Source organism: Glandiceps talaboti, chromosome 1 (assembly GCF_964340395.1).
Source record: "Glandiceps talaboti chromosome 1, keGlaTala1.1, whole genome shotgun sequence".
Lineage (NCBI taxonomy): Eukaryota > Metazoa > Hemichordata > Enteropneusta > Spengelidae > Glandiceps > Glandiceps talaboti.
In genome coordinates this window covers 22,653,898-22,675,502 of record NC_135549.1, presented here as the reverse complement: position 1 = coordinate 22,675,502, position 21,605 = coordinate 22,653,898, and the positions used below count along the sequence as shown (strand labels likewise).

At 36.5% G+C, this 21,605-nt stretch overlaps 2 protein-coding genes across 2 annotated transcripts; both read left to right on the top strand.

Moving 5' to 3' along the window:
* Window positions 1-6,136: 6,136 nt before the first annotated feature.
* LOC144434495 (uncharacterized) lies at window positions 6,137-10,759 on the top strand. The gene is made up of 5 exons (XM_078122953.1): window positions 6,137-6,301; window positions 7,516-7,585; window positions 8,047-8,283; window positions 9,464-9,640; window positions 10,025-10,759. Exons 1-5 carry the CDS (start codon window positions 6,137-6,139, stop codon window positions 10,501-10,503), a joined length of 1,128 nt encoding a protein of 375 aa, XP_077979079.1. The 3' UTR covers window positions 10,504-10,759.
* A 1,147-nt stretch (window positions 10,760-11,906) lies between these two features.
* Window positions 11,907-19,785, top strand: LOC144439512 (NADH dehydrogenase [ubiquinone] 1 alpha subcomplex subunit 5-like). Its single transcript, XM_078128810.1, has 5 exons — window positions 11,907-11,938; window positions 14,506-14,550; window positions 15,038-15,154; window positions 16,186-16,251; window positions 19,413-19,785. Exons 1-5 carry the CDS (start codon window positions 11,918-11,920, stop codon window positions 19,509-19,511), a joined length of 348 nt encoding a protein of 115 aa, XP_077984936.1. The 5' UTR covers window positions 11,907-11,917; the 3' UTR covers window positions 19,512-19,785.
* The last annotated feature ends 1,820 nt before the right edge of the window (window positions 19,786-21,605 follow it).

Below are 21,605 nucleotides of genomic sequence, written 5' to 3'. Positions count from 1 at the left end.
GGCTGTCGTCGAGACCTGAGTTGACCTCAAATGCGTGACATCGCACCGGTAATTTCCGGATTGTCGTTCGTGTAAGTTTCACGATATGTCGGGCCCACCCCCAACATGACATGCAGCACGGCCTAGCTTTGAACCTTTTTGACAACTCCTTTTCCACAAGTTCTGTTAAAATCAATTAGGGTGACGACCATACAAGAGTCACATGACATGTCGTACACACAGTGTTGTTTATCTCTCTGCTGTTCGATGTGTCCCAAGAGCGAACCCGTGTCGACTTTGGATTCAAAAAAATGTTACGTATAAATCCGAGAAATTTTAGGTACATGTTCATGTAAGTAATTTTAGTAATGTAACAAGTAGAAAGTCCGAGCCCGGGCCGATTCCAGTTCGTCGAATACTACACGATCATTTCTGGTCGTGACAACTACCGCCAAAGGAAGTCTCCATCAATTTGAGAAATTCGGCAAAAAGACTTCTTTTTAGGTGTTGATGAATCCATAACAAAATAAGGTTTTTATAGCAATCACATGGTTGTTTTTGTCACTCATTTATTGCTGAACATTCCATTCAGGCGATGCCATCTTGTGCTGGATAATACTTCACGTACTCCAGTTGTGTTCCAAACCGAAGGTGTCGGCCTACAAAGCATGTAACTTGCAAAATTTAACCTGGAGGTCAAGATTCCAGTTCGCAGCTGTGGGTAATGGACATTGAACCGATTCAAGTTCAAGTTCGATTCGGTTTTAAGTCGGTTTTTCCTGTCCTAACTACGACAAGTTAAACCTGTTCCGAACCGATTTACTTTGAACCGAATCGACCCCCCCCCCCCCCAGGTAGTTTCGAACCGATTTAAGGGATTCGATTCGAATCGAAACAGGTTCAGAATTTAGGTCGGGACACAGGGTTACTATCTTGATGCCGAAAGGGGTGTTCTCAATAGGGGGGTTACATGTATTCTGATTAAATCTCATATCAACGAGTTCTGTGTTAAACGTGATGTCGAAAGTTTTTTCCGTCGTTTATGTCTTATCAGGAACACCTTATTTTTAGTTCGTATAAAGGGATCTTACCTGATTTATATATAAACACTTTATTGATGATAATGTTGGTGCAGCTTCACTCAAACTTGCGGAATATGTAACTTCAATCCTGCTATTCAGTATACTTACATGTATGATATTCTGAACTATCAATTTCCTTGTCATCTTTCTTAGGATTGATGGTCATGATATAGCTACATCTGTTAATACTAAACCTACAGATTCACATTTATATTTGCAGTATGGTTCATCACATCCTAATAAATGTAAAGATTTCATTCTCTTTGTCTACGTCGTATAATATTTGTAGTAGTGATTTGGATTTCAGGGATAGCCCTGCTAAATTTTTCCACGTACTTCCACCAACGTGTATCCAGTGTCGGTTACCAATGCGGCTTTAAAGGTGTCTTCTTTGTCTAGGAAGCTTGTATCAAATCACATGATCAGAAGATCAGAAGAGTATTAGGAACATAATAAGGACTTACGTTCTAATAGGATAATTTCCTGACGCACCTTTAACAGCTTGGCGTGGTGATACCAATCTTAGAAATACGGTGGTCCGACACATAACAACATGGATTGGAAGTTAATGCTGGTTCATTTCCATGACATAGTACTCGATGTGGTATATGTCGTTTCATTATTAATACTATAATCGTGCATTTGGCCCTAAGAACAGCGTGGCTGTTACGACAGTAGCTTTACTTGTATTAGTACTACAGACCCTTTTCATCAAATTTCCATCCTATGAATTCATAATTTTTAAAAAAAACCATCCTGATAACATATTTCATTCCATATTTCATATCTAAACTATTTATTCAAGTGCAATGTATGTATGTACTACAAATTTGGGCAAGCGCTGGTATATTTTGTTTGACGATTTAAACCCCCCCCCCCCATTCCACATACACGCACATAAAAAGTAAAATAATATGAAATAAAATAAAACGTGAGTTTTCACATAGATTTAATGTATCCAGGTACAACCCTAACAGTTACACGTTCTCTAAGCCATCCTGCAGATCTGTCAATGTGTACTGTGCAAATTAATACACAATGAGCAATATTTTTAGATCGTCTAAATAGTGGATACTAGTACTTTATAACGTTTAGTATAAAATGTAGAACGATATTCAGATCGTATAAATAGTGGATACTTTATAAAAGTTCAGATAACGATATTTAGATCGTCTAAATATAAAATGCAGAGCAATATTCAGATCGTATAAATAGTCGATAGTTTATAAAGTTTAGATAACGATATTTAGATCGTCTAATATAAAATGTAGAGCAATATTCAGATCGTATGAATAGTCGATAGTTTATCAAGTTTAGACGATATTTAGATGGTCTAAATGTAAAATGTAGAGCGATATTCAGATCGTATAAATAGTGGATACTTTATAAAAGTTTAGATAACGATATTTAGATCGTCTAATATAAAATGTAGAGCGATATTTAGATCGTATGAATAGTCGATAGTTTTCAGTATAAAGTTTAGATAACGATATTTAGATCGTCTAAATATAAAATGTAGAGCGATATTTAGATCGTATAAATAGTCGATAGTTTATAAAGTTTAGATAACGATATTTAGATCGTCTAAATATAAAATATAGAACGATGTTTAGATCGTCTAAATGTAAAATGTAGAGCGATATTTAGATCGTATAAATAGTGGATACTTTATAAAAGTTTAGATAACGATATTTAGATCGTCTAAATGTAAAATGTAGAGCGATATTTAGATCGTCTAAATATAAAATGTAGAACGATATTTAGATCGTATAAATAGTCGATAGTTTATAAAGTTTAGATAACGATATTTAGATCGTCTAAATATAAAATGTAGAACGATGTTTAGATCGTTTAAATAGTGGATAGTTTATCAAGTTCAGATAACGATATTTAGATTGTCTAAATATAAAATATAGAGCGATATTTAGATCGTATAAATAGTCGATAGTTTATAAAGTTTAGATAACGATATTTAGATCGTCTAAATATAAAATGTAGAACGATGTTTAGATCGTCTAAATGTAAAATGTAGAGCGATATTTAGATCGTATAAATAGTGGATAGTTTATAAAGTTTAGATCACGATATTTAGATCGTCTAAATATAAAATGTAGAACGACATTTAGATCGTCTATATGTAAAATGTAGAGCGATATTTAGATCGTCTAAATATAAAATGTAGAGCGATATTCAGATCGTATAAATAGTGGATACTTTATAAAAGTTTAGATAACGATATTTGTATCGTATAAATATAAAATGTAGAACGATATTTAGATCGTTTAAATAGTGGATGGTTAATAAAGTTTAGATAACGATATTTAGATCGTCTAAATGTAAAATGTAGAGCGATATTCAGATCGTATAAATAGTGGATACTTTATAAAAGTTTAGATAACGATATTTAGATCGTCTAATATAAAATGTAGAGCAATATTTAGATCGTATAAATAGTCGATAGTTTATAAAGTTTAGATAACGATATTTAGATCGTCTAAATATAAAATGTAGAACGATGTTTAGATCGTCTAAATGTAAAATGTAGAGCGATATTTAGATCGTATAAATAGTGAATACTTTATAAAAGTTTAGATAACGATATTTAGATCGTCTAGATATAAAATGTAGAACGATATAGATCGTCTAAATAGTGGATGGTTTATAAAGTTTAGATAACGATATTTAGATCGTCTGTAGAACGATATTTAGATCGTATATATAGTGGATAGTTTATAAAGTTTTAGATTTAGAGTAAGATCATAATGGTTAACTTAGCTTTCTAATTTCTAACTTAAAAACTTTAGATTTAGATTTAGACACTTCTAATTTATCTTTCTAAACTTCTAGCTAAACTTTCTAAACTGGCTAATACACAATTCCGCACCTTGCTGCAGTATACTTAACATTTTAGAAGCGTCATGTCATCTCATCGTGGACGTATACAGAATCAAAAATATAAATTAGATCAAAGGCAAATTAAGTTCAAACTGACATTTTAAGATACACAAATATTTGCATATTAAAAGGAATCGTGAAAAACCACATCACGTATTCAAAAATGGTATTTAAAAATGGGGGCTATGATCGTACAAAGGTCGTGGGGAAAAGAGTGCAAAAATATTTCTTCATCACTGTCCCATGGTCGTGGAAAAAAGACAGTAAAGAAATACATACCACGACCATACGACCGGTCGTGGAGAAAAGACAGTGAAAAAATACATGCCACGACCATACGACCGGTCGTGGAGAAAACTCATTGGAAAAAATACATGCCACGACCATACGACCGGTCGTGGAGAAAAGATGGTGAAAAAACACATGCCACGACCATACGACCGGTCGTGGAGAAAAGTCATTGGAAAAAATACATGCCACGACCATACGACCGGTCGTGGAGAAAAGATGGTGAAAAAACACATGCCACGACCATACGACCGGTCGTGGAGAAAAGTCATTGGAAAAAATACATGCCACGACCATACGACCGGTCGTGGAGAAAAGATGGTGAAAAAACACATGCCGCGACCATACGACCGGTCGTGGAGAAAAGTCATTGGAAAAAATACATGCCACGACCATACGACCGGTCGTGGAGAAAAGATGGTGAAAAAACACATGCCACGACCATACGACCGGTCGTGGAGAAAAGATGGTGAAAAAATACATGCCACGACCATACGACCGGTCGTGGAGAAAATTCATTGGAAAAAATACATGCCACGACCATACGACCGGTCGTGGAGAAAAGTCATTGGAAAAAATACATGCCACGACCATACGACCAGTCGTGGAGAAAAGACAGTGATAAAATACATATCACGAACAACATAAGCTTACTCGTAATTACGAGAATCGAAAAGTCGTAATTACGAGAATTGAAAAGTCGTAATTACGAGAAAAAAGTCGTAATTACGAGAATCGAAAAGTCGTAATTACGAGAATTGAAAAGTCGTAATTACGAGAAAAAAGTCGTAATTACGAGAAAAAAGTCGTAATTACGAGAATTGAAATCTCGTAATTACGAGATTTTAAATTTTATTTTTTTCCTTACAACTTGGCACTAATACGCTTCCGTAGCTTACGACCGGTCGTGGAGAAGATAGAATAAATTTATTGTTTATTGTCCGAGGTCAAACGAACATCCGGGTATTTATTACTATAGCCCTGTGTATTATATGATACTAAACATCCACGACCGAAATTTGGTCGTACGACCGGTCGTGTAGCGTAGGCATTGAAAACAGTGGTTCATTTTGGGCCGCATATGAATCATAGCGACACACGTACGTACACGTACACACACATATACACTTCAGTGAACTGCTGTGAAGACAAACTTGTTTCATGAATGCGTTGTATTTTTAAACAGTGGAAATGACAATCATAAGTAACAACATACATTTCGAAAAAATACCTAGTCGTATGAAGAAACAGAACAATAAGCTTGTATTGTTATGCTCGTTCCAGGGCCTCGATGCCCAATAACGGAGTACATTATCAGTAATAATGTACAGCGATGACGTCACAAAATTCACTGGAATTGGTAATGCTATAATATAATTATTAATAATATAACAATAGTTTAACTGCTAACACTACATATGGTTTAGGGTGGTTATGTGAGAACACCTTACAGCTTACATGTAACTCAGTAGAAGATTTTATATACCGTACCAGTTTACCTTTGATAAGTATATGTTGGGGATTGAAAACGTGGTGCAATAGAACTCAACTTGTAAAGCATATCTACTGTACTTTGAATTGAATTGAATTTATTTCCACCAGAAAATGTTCTGGTGAGGACCATTGAAATAGTTCACTTGAAACTAATCTAGTCCATAGTCCTGTCAAATTTGTAAGTAACTAAATACATTACAAGGCGTACAAATCAATGAACAATACTAATCAAATACACATACTTATTTACATTTGTATACAAAACATTACTAGTTGTGAGTAAGGGTTCAATTTAGTCTTGGAAATTCAATACTGAGCTTGTTGATTTCAACAATAAATAAAGACTGTTTATCTGGGTATGGGAGGGTGTATCCATTGAGATATCCTTCATTTCAAGCATGGACGTTGTCAGGAAGAAAGCATCTAAACAGATGTCTAGCCTTGGTGTTGGCTCTGCAGTCTTTTTAGCAGTTATTGCCTTGGCGTTCAATGTATTCACCGTAATCTGTCTGTACCAGACTAAACAACAAGTTGGCGTTTTGGAAGAAAGACTGCAAAATTTGGCAAGTATTCCTCATGCAGGATAAATGCATACAAAGTTGAAGTTACATCACAGGGGAATGTGAACGATATAATCACCAGTTTCTTTGTTCCTTATAATTCTTTCTACAACTACAGTGTCTATCGATATAGGTCTTTCCCGGACTCCAGACATCCATTCTCATGCTCACAAATATCGTATACCCTCCCTAAGAGTTCATATATATATTCCACAGTTATATGAGATGTGTGTTCATGTCCACATGAATTTTACACCCAAAACTTTAATCTTTGTCGTAGAGAAATTGGCCATCGCTTTTTCATTTCATCTAAACGTGGTAAACAAAGGGTTGATTGACTGGTGAAGTCACAGGTCGTTGACCCTGCTCCTGGACCCTGACTTTGCGCTAGGACTTACATCAGAAACTTTTCTTTGAAAATCCTTTTGTTAAAAGAAATTTTGGGTCAGATGGACTCCTTTTCCGACTTTCTGTTGGCTTAATTAAAGAAACAGAAATCATACAGGAGTTTAAAAGTATTGTTTGGGAGGTCTGGAAAATAGGCAGGCAAAGATTGGCTAAACGTCACGTGGGACTAGATTTAATTTCTGATGTTAAAGTTCGATCAGTGTGTGGTAAGATTGTTGTTATTAATCCCCGTGCAGTAGTACTACATGAAAACAGTAGTACCATACATTGCCAGTGTGATATAATTACATGACTTTGTGGGGGTCACTACAAACCAATCGAAGAGAAGACAAGAAGTATACCATATGGCCATTAAATGGTTTGTAGTGGACTACACTAAACACCAATAGGAAACTTCGTCTGAAACCTGCATTAGCTGCAACTGGGGACATTTGATCAAATACAACCACTGTTAAATATATTCACTGACTGAAAATACCAAGACCTGGACATTGTACATGGTAATCAGTGGCCAATCTTGTCCGTTAATAGTGCACTAATTGGTTGAAATCATAATCGCCGTTGATGGCGCTTGTTTTTAGATGCAGACCTAAAATCAATTTGATTTGATTTATTGTGCCATATATATCATGTATACAACTACAAACATACATTCACTCACAGGTTGTTTCAACACTATTCAGGGTGTACAATATTACGAGTAATTTATTTTATCTAAATGTTCCAGTTGCAGCTAAGACCAGCTTCAGTCGTTACTTGTATCTACACCATTACAGGAACTTATGTTTACCAAATATAATGTGTTACAGGTAGTTGTCCAGGAAACGGAAACCGGAATATCGAAACGTCATGTCTCTTCAGATGAGGAAGATGTTAGAGGTCAGAAGCCAAAGTGATGATAACCAAAATGTACATGACGACGACGACGACGACGACGACGACGACGATGATGATGATGATGATGATAATGATGACGATGAATGAGTGAATGAACAAACAAACGAATGAACAAACGAACGAACGAACGAACGAATGAATGAATGAATGAATGAATTATCGCGAACGAACGGGTATTCAAATATTTTGACTAATTTCTCTGTAGTTCTCAGTCATTCTTTGTCCATTCTATGTAAATCTAAGTATTACGCAATATTGATGTTGTACGTCACCCCATGTGAAATTGACGACGAATACATTAACCGTCAACAGAAGATTTTATATACCGGACCAAGTCACCTTTGATACGCTTATGTTGTTAGGGATTGAAAACATGATTCAATAGAACAAACTACCCAACTTCAGTACGCCGATACAATGATGCATACTACTTTTTAATACAGAGCATAGTCCATGCAGTGTAGTCAACATACCAGGACCACAAGGTGCACCTGGTCCCGTTGGACCACGTGGGATGCCAGGGGTGGTAGGACCTTCAGGGGTCCCAGGTATCACTGGAAGGGATGGACAGCCAGGTGAAAGAGGACGACGTGGATTATCTGGAGAGACAGGCCCAAGAGGAGCTATTGGAATGAAGGGGGACCAGGGTGAACCGGGAGCTAAGGGAAAGGCTGGCCCATGTACGTATTCTTTAAAGTATTAATAGCAATGACGGGGAAGACATTTTCATAATATAATAATAATCTTTATTAGACTCGATAGTCTTATAGGTAAATACCTTTTTTTCGTGAGGGTCGAGTTATTATATTGTTATCCCCAGGAAAGACCTATATCTATAACCTGGTACCCAATTCTACAGCTGGGTTGACTGGAGCACAATCGTGGTTCAAATCTTGCCCAAGAACTTTAGCTATTCAGAAACAAACAGCAACGACGTACAGGGTCGAACCTACAACCTGCAGATTCCAAACAAGCAAGCCACTGTAACCATTCGCCCATCATGACTCCATTACATGTAATATAATATCGTTGTCTACATACATGTATCTGTGTCCTTATACTCAATGAAGCATGTTTGATCACATGGCGATTGAAACTGATCAATATCACACAAATCTACACTTTGGGAACTTTTGCACCGAATTAGGCTAACGCGTCACCCGAATTAGTGTGATATCGCAAGACGGGGAGGTGGAGGATTGGAGGATATATCAGTGTATACATGTAAGGGGGTTAGAGGATATATCAGTTATATACAGTAGTCCCACAATCTGGCATTCAAGGAATGATTTCATGTACACCTGATGATATATGTTTCGTCATGACCCTACACAGTGTCACCTGACGTAAAATACTTCATTATATACACTATATACCATAACCAAAATAAGTAGAATGATATCTAACATGGGACACCACAACTTATTTATCAGTTTTCTTTGTTCTCAGGCTTATCAATTTTGATTGAAAACAATTAGATCCTTGCTATTTAGCTGAGATCTACTGTTAGTTTATTTCATGTAGGGTCTGATCATTTACAGGTGTATCATTCAAAAAGAATATAGATCCCACATGTACCATTCGTGTCAATACTGCCAGGCTGCTTTGAAATAGAAAAAGACCCCCCACATTTGAATAAATGAAGAAGTAAAAGCGCTATTTTGATTTTGAATGTCGAAGTCAAGCCTAATCCGTCTAGATCTATTACAGCTTGTAAAGATGGAAGTAATACCGCATAGGTGTCTACTGACTCTGAATCTCATGCTTGGATTCCAATGGATTACGTTGATGACGTCGACTCCATCTACAAACTACATATACATATATGCACGTTTAAACGTGATTTTGTTTTATTCGTAGCTGGTGTACCGGGACTGAATGGTGACCAGGGTGAGGAAGGACACACAGTCCCGTCACTTGTACTTGATGAAATTGTAATGCGTGTACGACATCATATTGGAGGTGGTGGTAGAGGAACCGTTTACGTGAGATGGGGAAGGAAAACGTGCCCCGATACAGCAGAATTAGTCTATGAGGGTATGTGTCCATACGTATGTTCTCCGATTCTACCCATCCATTGATAATGACGTGGCACATGCATATTATATTTGTAATGTTGAATATTCACCAGCCTACAGCTAAATGACAACCAGATTTGTCTGTACAGGACTTTCATAATAGTTTGATATAGTAGAGGAATCCATAATATTGATTGAAAATAAATATGTATACTGGAATTTTATCAATTCTAAATTACCACTATAACCATTGCTAACTGTAAGATATAAAATATGCATGTAGTAATATCTGTGTGAATTATATTTATTTTCATATTTATACCGGTAAATGTGTTACTTATCAAAAAGAGTAACAGCAAAGTTCCTTTCGTAAATTCTACTTTGGCATTGTGTACAATTTCAGGTATCGCAGGTGGCAGCCATTATACACATCAAGGTAGTGGAGCCAACTATCAATGTTTGCCTTTGAATCCTATATATGACAATCCAGTACCTGGATTCCAAGCTGAAGGTTTAATATACGGAAGTGAATACCAAACAATTAGCTTTCCCCCACTCGCTGATATCCACGACGGTGATGTAGTCTGTGCAGTGTGTCGTGCTTCATCTCGTGGCACAGTTCTCATGGTCCCAGCCCGTAACAAATGTCCGTCCAAGGAGTGGACGAGAGAGTACCATGGCTACCTTATGACTGCACACCATACACATAAACGCTCAGAGTATGTTTGTATGGATCGCCAAGCAGAAGCAACGCCAGGTACCAGTAGCAATAAAGATGGTGCATTATTTTATGCTGTCGAAGGTAGATGCGAGGCCGGCACTTTACCATGTGGTCCATACACTACTGGTTTCGAATTAACATGTGCAGTTTGCACAATGTAGAGTGTCATCGATTTTGATATTCAGTTAATATGTAGTGTAATTATATTACAAGTTGAAAATTATCGTTATCCAGTGGGAATTGTACGTAGACACCACCGATCACCATGGGTTACATTCCCACCGACAGTGACCAATGATGACGTCAATGAACTCTCCTTGCCTAAAACGCCACCTGAATTTATTTGTACCTATTTACGATGCATGTAGGATAGTTTTATTTTGTTATTGAAATAACGTTTAGTCATAACACCTTGTACTGTAATTAAAATAGAAATAAATAAATAGTGGAATAGAATAGTAGTAACTACATTCTGTTTCTATTTACCATCTGCAGCTGTCCAAAAGATATATTTTCATACAACTTTCATTCTTCATCATAAGCTTACACCGGCGGTCACAGTGCACGTGGCAAACAGGAAACGAAAAGTCTAGTAAAGGTTTATTTATTTCTGCCGGCCTGTAGCACAATATTTTAACTGCTATCAGCTTACATATGGTTTAGGGTGGTTATGTGAGAACACCTTAGAGCTTACATATCTATCTATCTATCTATCTAATAAATTTATATAGCGCCAAATATCCAAAGAAAACAATGTTCAGTGGCGCTTATAACCCAGCAGAAGATTTTATATACCGTACCAGTTCACCTTTGATAAGCACATGTTGGGGATTGAAAACTTGGTGCAATAGAACTCAACTTGTAAAGAATCTCTACTGTACTTCGAATTGAATTGAATTGAATTGAATTGAATTGAATTGAATTGAATTTATTTCCACCAAAAAAATGTTCTGGTGAGGAGCATGGAAGTAGTTCACTTGAAACTAATATTGTACATGGCAAATATGGGAAGTAACTAAATACAAGGTGTTCGTATAAATGATAAATGAATAATTAAATACACATACTTATTTACGTTTGTATACAAAATATTACAAAATGAACATGTTAACAATACTAAACAAAGAAAAACATGATAGCACAAAGAATATCAACCAAGAAAGTTGATAAAAAATAGAATATGTAAACATAACAATTTGACAAATTAAATGATAATGTACAAATACTGAAGTTGCAAATAAGTAGCTTTATAAAATATATGAATATAAAGTTGTGATTAATATCGTACGATGGTCTACGAATCAAAATATGTCACGATATTCGACTGTGAATTTGTCGAGTCGGAATCTGCTTCGAAAGAAGAGTCGCGAGAGGGCGTCCCATACACTCAAATCAAATTGTGGGTGGCATTTTGGCACAGGAAACACAACTACTTGTGATTGCTCACTTGATTAATTAAAAGTATTAAAGACAAGAATAAAATATGCACAATAAGATATTCATACTTTAATTTGTGTAAAACATAAACAACGTATAACAAGTGAGAAGATACCCATGATGCTTTGTAAATCCAAGATGGCTGGTGTTCTCAAAAGGGTACGTATAAATAGCAGTACTGATCATTTCGTTCTGATTGTTGATTGTAATTGCAACATTTTTAGCCTACGAAATGCTCGACATAATTTTGCATACCTTACCTTATTGTTTCGGACCAATGTATTCATGCTTTGCGTATATTTGGACATTTGTCTTGTTCCAAACTCGAGATAGCCTCGCCGAGTGCTGTCCACGTCCAGGGGCTTTGGACCTTGGTGCACCATTGTCCACCATGGTCCATGGATGCTCCGGACGTCACCAAGTCGCCGTCGGATAATAACGTTCATATCAGAGTACATATACCAACTTACATCCACAGGGGCACGTATTATTGCTTAGATTACCGTTTTACCTAAGAGAAATGTCATATGAACCCTGCTGCTACAAATGTATCCGAGTCAATGTCAACCCCCCCCCCCCCCCACCTCGGGGCATAGTGGGGGATTTGGAAATTTGTCAAATACCCCACCCCCTTGGGCAAGACATTCTGGAAAATCCCCACCTAAAACAAGTAAAACTCCCAACATTTCCCCCACCCCAATGGGTGGGACATTCAAAAATTCTGACTGGCACACAACCACTCTTTTACGTCCTTGAAAATGACTAGGGAGGTCAATATGAGGGAATTGCCCCACCCCCTCGGGCATTGCAGACACGGTCTAATCCCCCTCATTTGTCCCGTATCACCCGGGGTGGGGTCCCTCGGGCATTACATTGACTCGTGCATAACAGTAGTCCCATGTCCACAGACTACCATTTCTTGTCATGGGGCTACCATAATTTGCAGCTGGTAGCCCACTCAGGCTACCACTGATTATGCAATGATTTAAAGGATGGAATGGGCTACCAATTTGTGGAATTGATAACCCCCTAGAACTTCCAATGAAAAAAGTTAAAATCAAGCCCTGGTCAATCTCTATAGTAGTAGATATAAAATAATGTATAATACATCATTATTTCCTCACATGCTCACAGGTAGGATATTTAGTCAAAACGTTGTTATATTTAGTCCATATACAAGGAAAACAACAATCTAAGAAATACTACACGCCCCTATGCTTACAATTCTTCTTGTACTCCTACCATACAAACAATCATCAACCACATATTACCGGTAAATGCAAGATATTATCAGACTGATGCTGAAGCTGAAAACCTTGTACTTGAACTGTTGATCTGAGATTTATAGATCCATGCTTGAACTTGAAGTTGAAGGATTATCAACAAACTTGTAAAAATGTTCTATGTACTTGCACATAAATAACCACATTTACTCTTCAAACATCACAGAATGTTACTGATTATACTTTTTTAAAAATAACAAAAGATGTCTTAATTCATTTAGTGAAAAAAAGGCTGATACCTGTCATTTTGGTTGGTTGAAAAGCATGACTCTGGAGTGAATAGTATGTTCACTTGATGGGCTATCATTGAAGATAGGTTTCAAAGGAAGCACTGACTTGAGTGTGGAGTCAGATACATGATGGTTGATATCCATGATATAACGCCGTTCTCAGTCAGAGTGCTCTCAAATGTGCAATTGAACACAGATGTCGACAATTTTGGAGTCTGCTCTGATTTTCTCCCAGTAAAATATGTCAAGTTGTCATTTAATCAGCTAACTTCTCTCCCAAAGTCCAAATCAGCTAACTTCTCTCACAAAGTCCAAATCAGCTAACTTCTCTCACAAAGTCAAAATCAGCTAACTTCTCTCCCAAACTTCTAATCAGCTAACTTCTCTCCCAACGTCCAAATCAGCTAACTTCTCTCCCAAACTCTCCTAATCAGCTAACTTCTCTCCCAAACTCTCCTAATCAGCTAACTTCTTTCCCGAACTCCAACATCAACTATTCAAATGATTTACAATTATTTTAAACAGCACATCTCAATAAAAAACACCAAAACACTATATTTTGTTAAAAAAATTGTGACTTCTGGTTTGTGAATAATACTAAAATTTTGTGTCCTTGCATAATTTGAACCATGTGTGTTTATGAGAGATACACTTCTTGACCTAATGATACAGGTCAGTGTGGGCTTGGTAGTGAATGAGTGGCCACTATCTCATTACTTATTCGAATACATTGATCACACTTTTAAGAGCACTCAGATCTCTGAGAACATTTTGTCATACTGGCCATAGTCGGTGCACAAGTTAGAATTGTCTTGGACTACCAGGGTACTGCTACAGGTGAAACTCATCACTATCGGTGAGATGCCTACTAAACATCACAATTTACAAACCGGAGTATTTAGACCAACTACCAGGACAACATAATGGTTTTCCATAATTCTTGGTATCTGCAATAGCATTTTACCTCATGCTAGAGGGTTCAAATAGAACAAAGAAGGTCAAATTATTCTCATGCGTGTCTATTACATGTAGTAATGCGTGTGAAGCGCGTGGAGTGGAAGTTATGGTGTCGACCAAGAAATTGAATGTTTGTTATTTTTATGATGCACCTAGACAGTAACATTCTATTTCAAGTACCAAGAATTACAATGTAAAGTGTAACAATCCTAGTAATCTTACACTACTCTGGATTTGTTTTCCCATTCTCTTTTAGACTACAGGTCTGGTAGGCTTGGCTGTTGAAGCCCGCCCTCATGAGGTAGGTTTCTTCATATGTTATTTTCACCAAATAAACCAAGTGATTTTATTTTTGATATTATGCATCCAAGAGAATAGAAATACATTGGAATTACTACTATGATATTGTCACTCACATAAAAGTGATAATTTGTAATATTTTTATACTTTTGACAAAATCTGCGGATACCAAAAATACAAAAAAAACACCACTTTTTATCTGTAAATGGAAACCTCGTAATATTTTAGAATAATTTTGAATACAAAGCCCAATATAAACGGCATGAACTTGTGTGAGAGTGTGGGAGATTTTACAATAATGAGTTTGTTGTTAAATTTTGTATTATCACTGTATTCATTTTGTTTGGGAACTCTGGTAAAGAGATGGGGGGAATTCAGGGAGATATTACCTACTTACATATTATACCAACCTAAGCAAACTACTAAATATTGTTGAGAAATGTCATCCCTAAGTCACATATTGTACGTATGTTTTTTTTCCCACACAGAAACTGAAAATTCTGTATACCAAATGTTTGGCAGCACTACAGGTGTTACCACAGAACTGTGCCTACAGACAGAGCACTGAAACCATTATCACTGATAGGTATAATCTAGTGAAAAGTGTAAGTATATATACACAGTGAAATATATATTGAAAAGTGTAAGTATATAGTACATACTAAAATACATCATGAAATGTTTAAGTATATGTACATACTGAAATATCTAGTGAAAAGTGTAAGTACCCCGGTATGTACACAGTGAAATATCTCATTGAAAGTTTAAAATATATGTACACAGTGAAATATCTCATGAAAAGTATATCTGTGTACACAGTAAAATATCTAATGAAAAGTGTATGTATATATACACAGTGAAATATCTAGTGAAAAGTGTATGTATAAGTACACAGTGAAATATCTATTGAAAAGTGTACATACTTTAATAATATGTCACCATGTATTGTTAGTATATGCACATACACTGTGTATGCATATATGCTAACAGTACATGGCAACATGTACATGTAGGTACACTTGCTAATCTGATGATAGATTTATCCAGTGAGAAACCATACTGTCTTATATGCTTACTAAATAGTGGATACATTTCATAAAATATTACTGTAAGTGCCAGCAGGAAAAGGAGAAAAGGGGATACGATCTTGAAATTCCAAGGCAGTAGACTTTAATTTATTTTGTCATACCAGTAATCCTATAGGTCATTTCTCTTCTGATTTAAAGGGACAAAGTCGATTACTTTGTGGGTCTTTATGTTTACTTCAGTGACTCATATGGAAATATAATTTCAGTACCTTTCTACTTGGGCTTTCACGAAATATTCTGATTTTACATAAAAAGGACACTTTGAAATGATTTTTGGATATCAAAACAATAATGTCAGTTTCAATTCAACAACTCAATCATACCATAACAACTCAATCCTACCATCATGCCTCAGTCATGCTGTAAGAAGTCAATCATACCATAACACCTCAATCATGCTGTAATACATGTTACTGTCGGTTTGTCCCTGAATAATATTTGGCATGTGTATTTTTTGACCTGAGCCGAAAATGAGGCTACAGTTACAGCCTGTCCCACTTTATGAAAAAAAAAGTAACACGCCTTTCCTTTCCTTTTTTTCTTTGAAGACTCCTGGTATTGAAGACTTGGAAACTAAAATAGGTGGTGGTCAAGTAGAAGAAGTGATAGTCCAAGTAAGCATCCTTTAATCATTATCAGATCATTAATCTTGTGTTCATTTTAGGTTACGTGACAGAGAATACACAAGATTAAGGAGAGCATTGTGCTCTACTAGATGAAGAAAGTACCAAATTAGACATGTGAACTCCTTTTATGAACCTGCAGTAACCATGTGAGGTTACCAGTAAATCTGCAGTAACCATGTGAGGTTACTATTAAACCTGCAGTAACCATGTGAGGTTACCAGTAAATCTGCAGTAACCATGTGAGGTTACTATTAAACCTGCAGTAACCATGTGAGGTTACTATTAAACCTGCAGTAACCATGTGAGGTTACCAGTAAATCCGCAGTAACCATGTGAGGTTACTATTAAACCTGCAGTAACCATGTGAGGTTACCAGTAAATCTGCAGTAACCATGTGAGGTTACTATTAAACCTGCAGTAACCATGTGAGGTTACTATTAAACCTGCAGTAACCATGTGAGGTTACCAGTAAATCTGCAGTAACCATGTGAGGTTACTATTAAACCTGCAGTAACCATGTGAGGTTACCAGTAAATCTGCAGTAACCATGTGAGGTTACCAGTAAATCCGCAGTAACCATATGAGGTTACTATTAAACCTGCAGTAACCATGTGAGGTTACCAGTAAATCTGCAGTAACCATGTGAGGTTACTATTAAACCTGCAGTAACCATGTGAGGTTACTATTAAACCTGCAGTAACCATGTGAGGTTACCAGTAAATCTGCAGTAACCATGTGAGGTTACTATTAAACCTGCAGTAACCATGTGAGGTTACCAGTAAATCTGCAGTAACCATGTGAGGTTACTATTAAACCTGCAGTAACCATGTGAGGTTACCACTAATCCTGCAGTAACCATGTGAGGTTACCACTAAACCTGCAGTAACCATGTGAGGTTACCAGTAAACCTGCAGTAGCCATGTGAGGTTACCAGTAAATCTGCAGTAACCATGTGAGGTTACTATTAAACCTGCAGTAACCATGTGAGGTTACTATTAAACCTGCAGTAACCATGTGAGGTTACCACTAAACCTGCAGTAACCATGTGAGGTTACCACTAAACCTGCAGTAACCATGTGAGGTTACCAGTAAACTTGCAGCAACCATGTGAAGTTACTAGTTAACCATTCACAGTGACATTAGATAACTAGTGGTCAGTTTGATATTACTAAGGAAAATATGCCATTAGCAAACGTAGATGGACACAAACTAAAATTGTAGTTGTTGCATGTGGTAGGTTACACAAGTCAAGTGGGTGATAGCAGTGCCTTGGTTATGTGGATACAATCATCTTGTAGTTAAGGTGAATGAACTGAATGAGGTTGGATGTACTGTTAATTGAGGAAAAGTGGCAATCAAAGATGCTGCTCTACTGTGAGTCTAATTACATATGTATGTCCATTGATAGCTTATTGTAGCAATGAAAGTTTTAGTTTGTGTCTGTCTGTCTGTGTTTGTTTGTCTGTACTTTATCTGCCATTGTTGTAGCCAATAATCATATTCTTAACTCAGTAATTGTCAGCTGTCACCAAATGTTCCAACCAAATTATTCCAACCGGAGTATTGCTGTCTAGCCCATGTCATGTGATAGCTTATTGTGCTAGCGCCCTCTGGTGATGTGGAAAAGAACTCTGACTGAATGACACAATGTCCAGACTGAATGTGTGTAAAGAATGTAATTTTCTGATTGACATTCTATTTCAAGGATAGAGATTATTAGATATAATGAACTGCATCAAATCAACAGATATACATCATGGAAGTACAGTAGTGCATATTTAGTAAAAAAAATTATGTCCCTCAAGTTAGTATATTCAAGTAGAACACAGGAGTGTTTCATCGGGTATATTGCAATCAGAATTAAGTCCATAAATCAGTGTATTCAAACTGAATTCAATTATAAAATTGTGTTCTTTGTTTTTATTAGAAAATTGTCTTTTGAAGATAATTAAAAATGCAGTCCAAAAAAGTGTTTTTGGGTATAGTTTGACTTGCGTCGAGAAACTATTTTCTTTTGGTACAGTTTGGTCAGAAAACTGTGTCCTGCAGACATTCAGTCATACTATTGTGTCCTTTGTACATTTCAATTGGTTAATTTGGTGTCATTTTGTCAATCACTTTAGTCCGTACTAAAATTGGGTCAAGAACTGTGTGGTTGGAATGGATGTCACCCCTGTCACATAAAAGGGCAAATGTCATGACTCTTGTAATATAGTATTCCATTAGTCATCATGAACCGTGGCAGTGAGTAAATACATTAGTTGTACAGTTTGATTAATATTCACTCCTTCAGACTAATGCTGTTCTGTTCAAACAGGCTGTTTGGATGGTGTGTGAAGAGGCTATTTACAACAGGTCCATACAAAATAATAGAAATATTTGATTATATCACTTTCATCTTGATCTCTGGATTGCTGTCACTGCCTTGCTTCTTCATCTTCATCTGTTTCATCAGATATGATCTTTTGCTAATATCTCTCTATCTCTTTAGCAAAATTTAAAAAATGAATAAATCAATTTTATTCATTAGTCACACAGAAATAAAATATTGGGGGAGGCAATGTGTCTTCCACGAAGGCTTGTTCATTTATGTGTTCATTAGTGACTCAAACATATTATGATTTCCATTTTGTGACCGTCAGTTACCCAGACTCCCACTGCTCGGGCTCTTCTACAAAACCACCCAGACCAGATAGTGTGGTGAAACGAGATTCCAACTACCCCCCAACAGAAGTCATGCAGTACATTTTTTTCCAAGTCATAAAAAGTGGGGTTTGTTCATTGGAATTACAAAGTATAACGTGTTGCGAAGGTACCTAAATCGTTTAGTCTGCAATGTTGGACGTGAAATATTCCCCAGCATGCACTGATTTAGGAGATAGTTCCAGCACGGGCGAGTTGGGATTCAGTTTTCCCAAACTCTTGTCTTGGGAGGTCTTGCAGGTAGAGTCCCCAGCAGTGAGCATCCGGGTAACTGACCTTGATTTGTGAAAGTATTGAGTTTATTCTCATACACCAAATCGTAAGAGTTTATAGTAACAAGAAATTCAGTTTTGAAACATCATAGTTAAATCGTCACTAAATAGTAAATGCAGCATGAGTGGTAGTATTTGAATCTTATTCTGTTTACATCATTTCTTTCTTTGAAGGCTGAGTCAGAGCTGCGTTTGGCCCGTAAGATGGCAGATTGGCAAACCTGGGAACCACTTGTTGCGGAAGCACCAGCAGGACAATGGGAATGGCCTTGAACTGGTCCACCTATGTGTCTATTTCAAAGAAGAACCTTTGTTTAGGAGTGTTGATTTGTGACAGGCATGCGTATGTGTGTTAAATGCAAAAACCATTTGTTGTTTCATCATCTGAACAGATGTATGCATTGTATGGCATATGTTTACCAAATACTAGGGAACAAAACCAACAAATATTAGACACTGCTCGTCACTGAAATAGTTTTTATTTGTGAATGGTACTTTTGTGTTGCTGGTTTTGAGAAATTAGAAATATGTAAATAAAGTTATTTGTTTATTTGAAGGAATGCTTCTTTGGATTGTTATCTGTGATATGCAAGTTGTCATATTTATCAACAATTGATATATGACAGCTAATATTTGATATGGTTCAAACAATTTGAGACTTATGTTTGTATAATTTTTTACACTTCAGATGAATTGCCTTGATTCATTCTCGCCTGTCCAGTAGGTCAAGAAACTGCATAAATTGCTCCTCACCCCATCTCCAACCCATCCCAACATGTCTGGACTTGCTCACTAAATAATTAATTTTACTTCTACCAGATAACTTATATTTTTAATTTATAATTTACATTTGCATGTAAGCTTTGTCCATGTTTGACATATCAACAGTGATTTAGTGTTTACTGGTAATAGTTGTTCCTAAAAAATAAATAGGCACAGATTATTTTGTTGTGTTCATACGTGGGACTCCAACTTGTAATATATGTGCTGCTATAAAGCTGTTGTAACATTGACGCAAATTATTTCCACCATTGCTAACTCATGTTGCGCTATGATTCACACATAATTTCTCTTCTGCTTTGGATTTAGAAACACAACAAGGTTTTAACAAATCACATCTCTTTCTTCAGTGTTCACACCAGATAAACCTCTCAGACCACAACCTAAATAGCTTGAGATGTTGAACAAACTGGAGATGTTAAAAGACTAGTTACAATTTGTAAATTCAGGTGTGAAAGTACTTGTCCGTTGTGCATTGCATCTAACTGTCCACCCTCTCTTAACATACCATAAAATTTGCTGGGTTTGAAATAATATTACATCAGTGTAATATAATTGTTAACTGATTTCTTGAACATTAATCATCTAGTTATGTTTCCATGTGATTGTGGTTTATAACAACTGTGAGCAAAGGATTGCAGCTGAGATCTTTCACATAAATTTCATATTTTTGTCACTTTCGTTAGGCCAAATATTTTGGTCAAAGGTTTTTTTTGCTGCCCACTTCCTGCTCTCAAAAAATTTCATGGCCATTCCAAAATGAACTCAAGTATTTTCCTAACCCCAGCCCCTAGGCTACACAATATTTTAGTATGTGTAATTAATTATACATCGCCCCTCCCCCACTTCCCACATTCTAGTGATGTGCAATTGTATGCTACTCTACATTAAAATAACAGTTAGAAATCGACTTCATCATCCATCCATCCATCCATCCATCCATATATCAATAAGAGATTTCTTTACAAATAGATCTGGGTTTTGCAGAAAAGGTCTCACACGCGGCTGCAACCTGCACTTGGAGATACATGTACTTCTCTTTCAATCTTGAATTTGGGCAGAAACAGCATCCTCCATGATAACTAGTGGGGAGGGCTTTGGAGGGGGTGTCCCCATCGTGAGCACTTTTTTGAAAATAAGGACATGTAGGAGGCCATATACTCTCAATACAAAATACAACTATATGGCTATATTGTCTACACTTTTAAGAGGTATCTGGCAGGTACACACATTTGCTTGGCTATTGAGATGTCCACAAACGAATTCAGGGGAGTAATCGATTCTTAAGTCAGCCAACAGCTATCGATTTAGATAAGTCTGTATCTCTGTGTAAGCTAAGAGTCCTCGACAATGCGTTCTCACAACATACATACATACATACATACATACATACATACATACATACATACATACAAAGAATTCACTGGTCTGTTTCACGGTCAATGTCACTTTATTCTCTGTATGATGTAATGTAACAACAAACGTAGCAATAGACCCAAGTCTAAATTCAAACAAATGTAGAGCCAAACGTATGCTGAATCATAAGTTGAACGTTTGCTCAATCTGGTCGGGGCCGTATAAACAGAG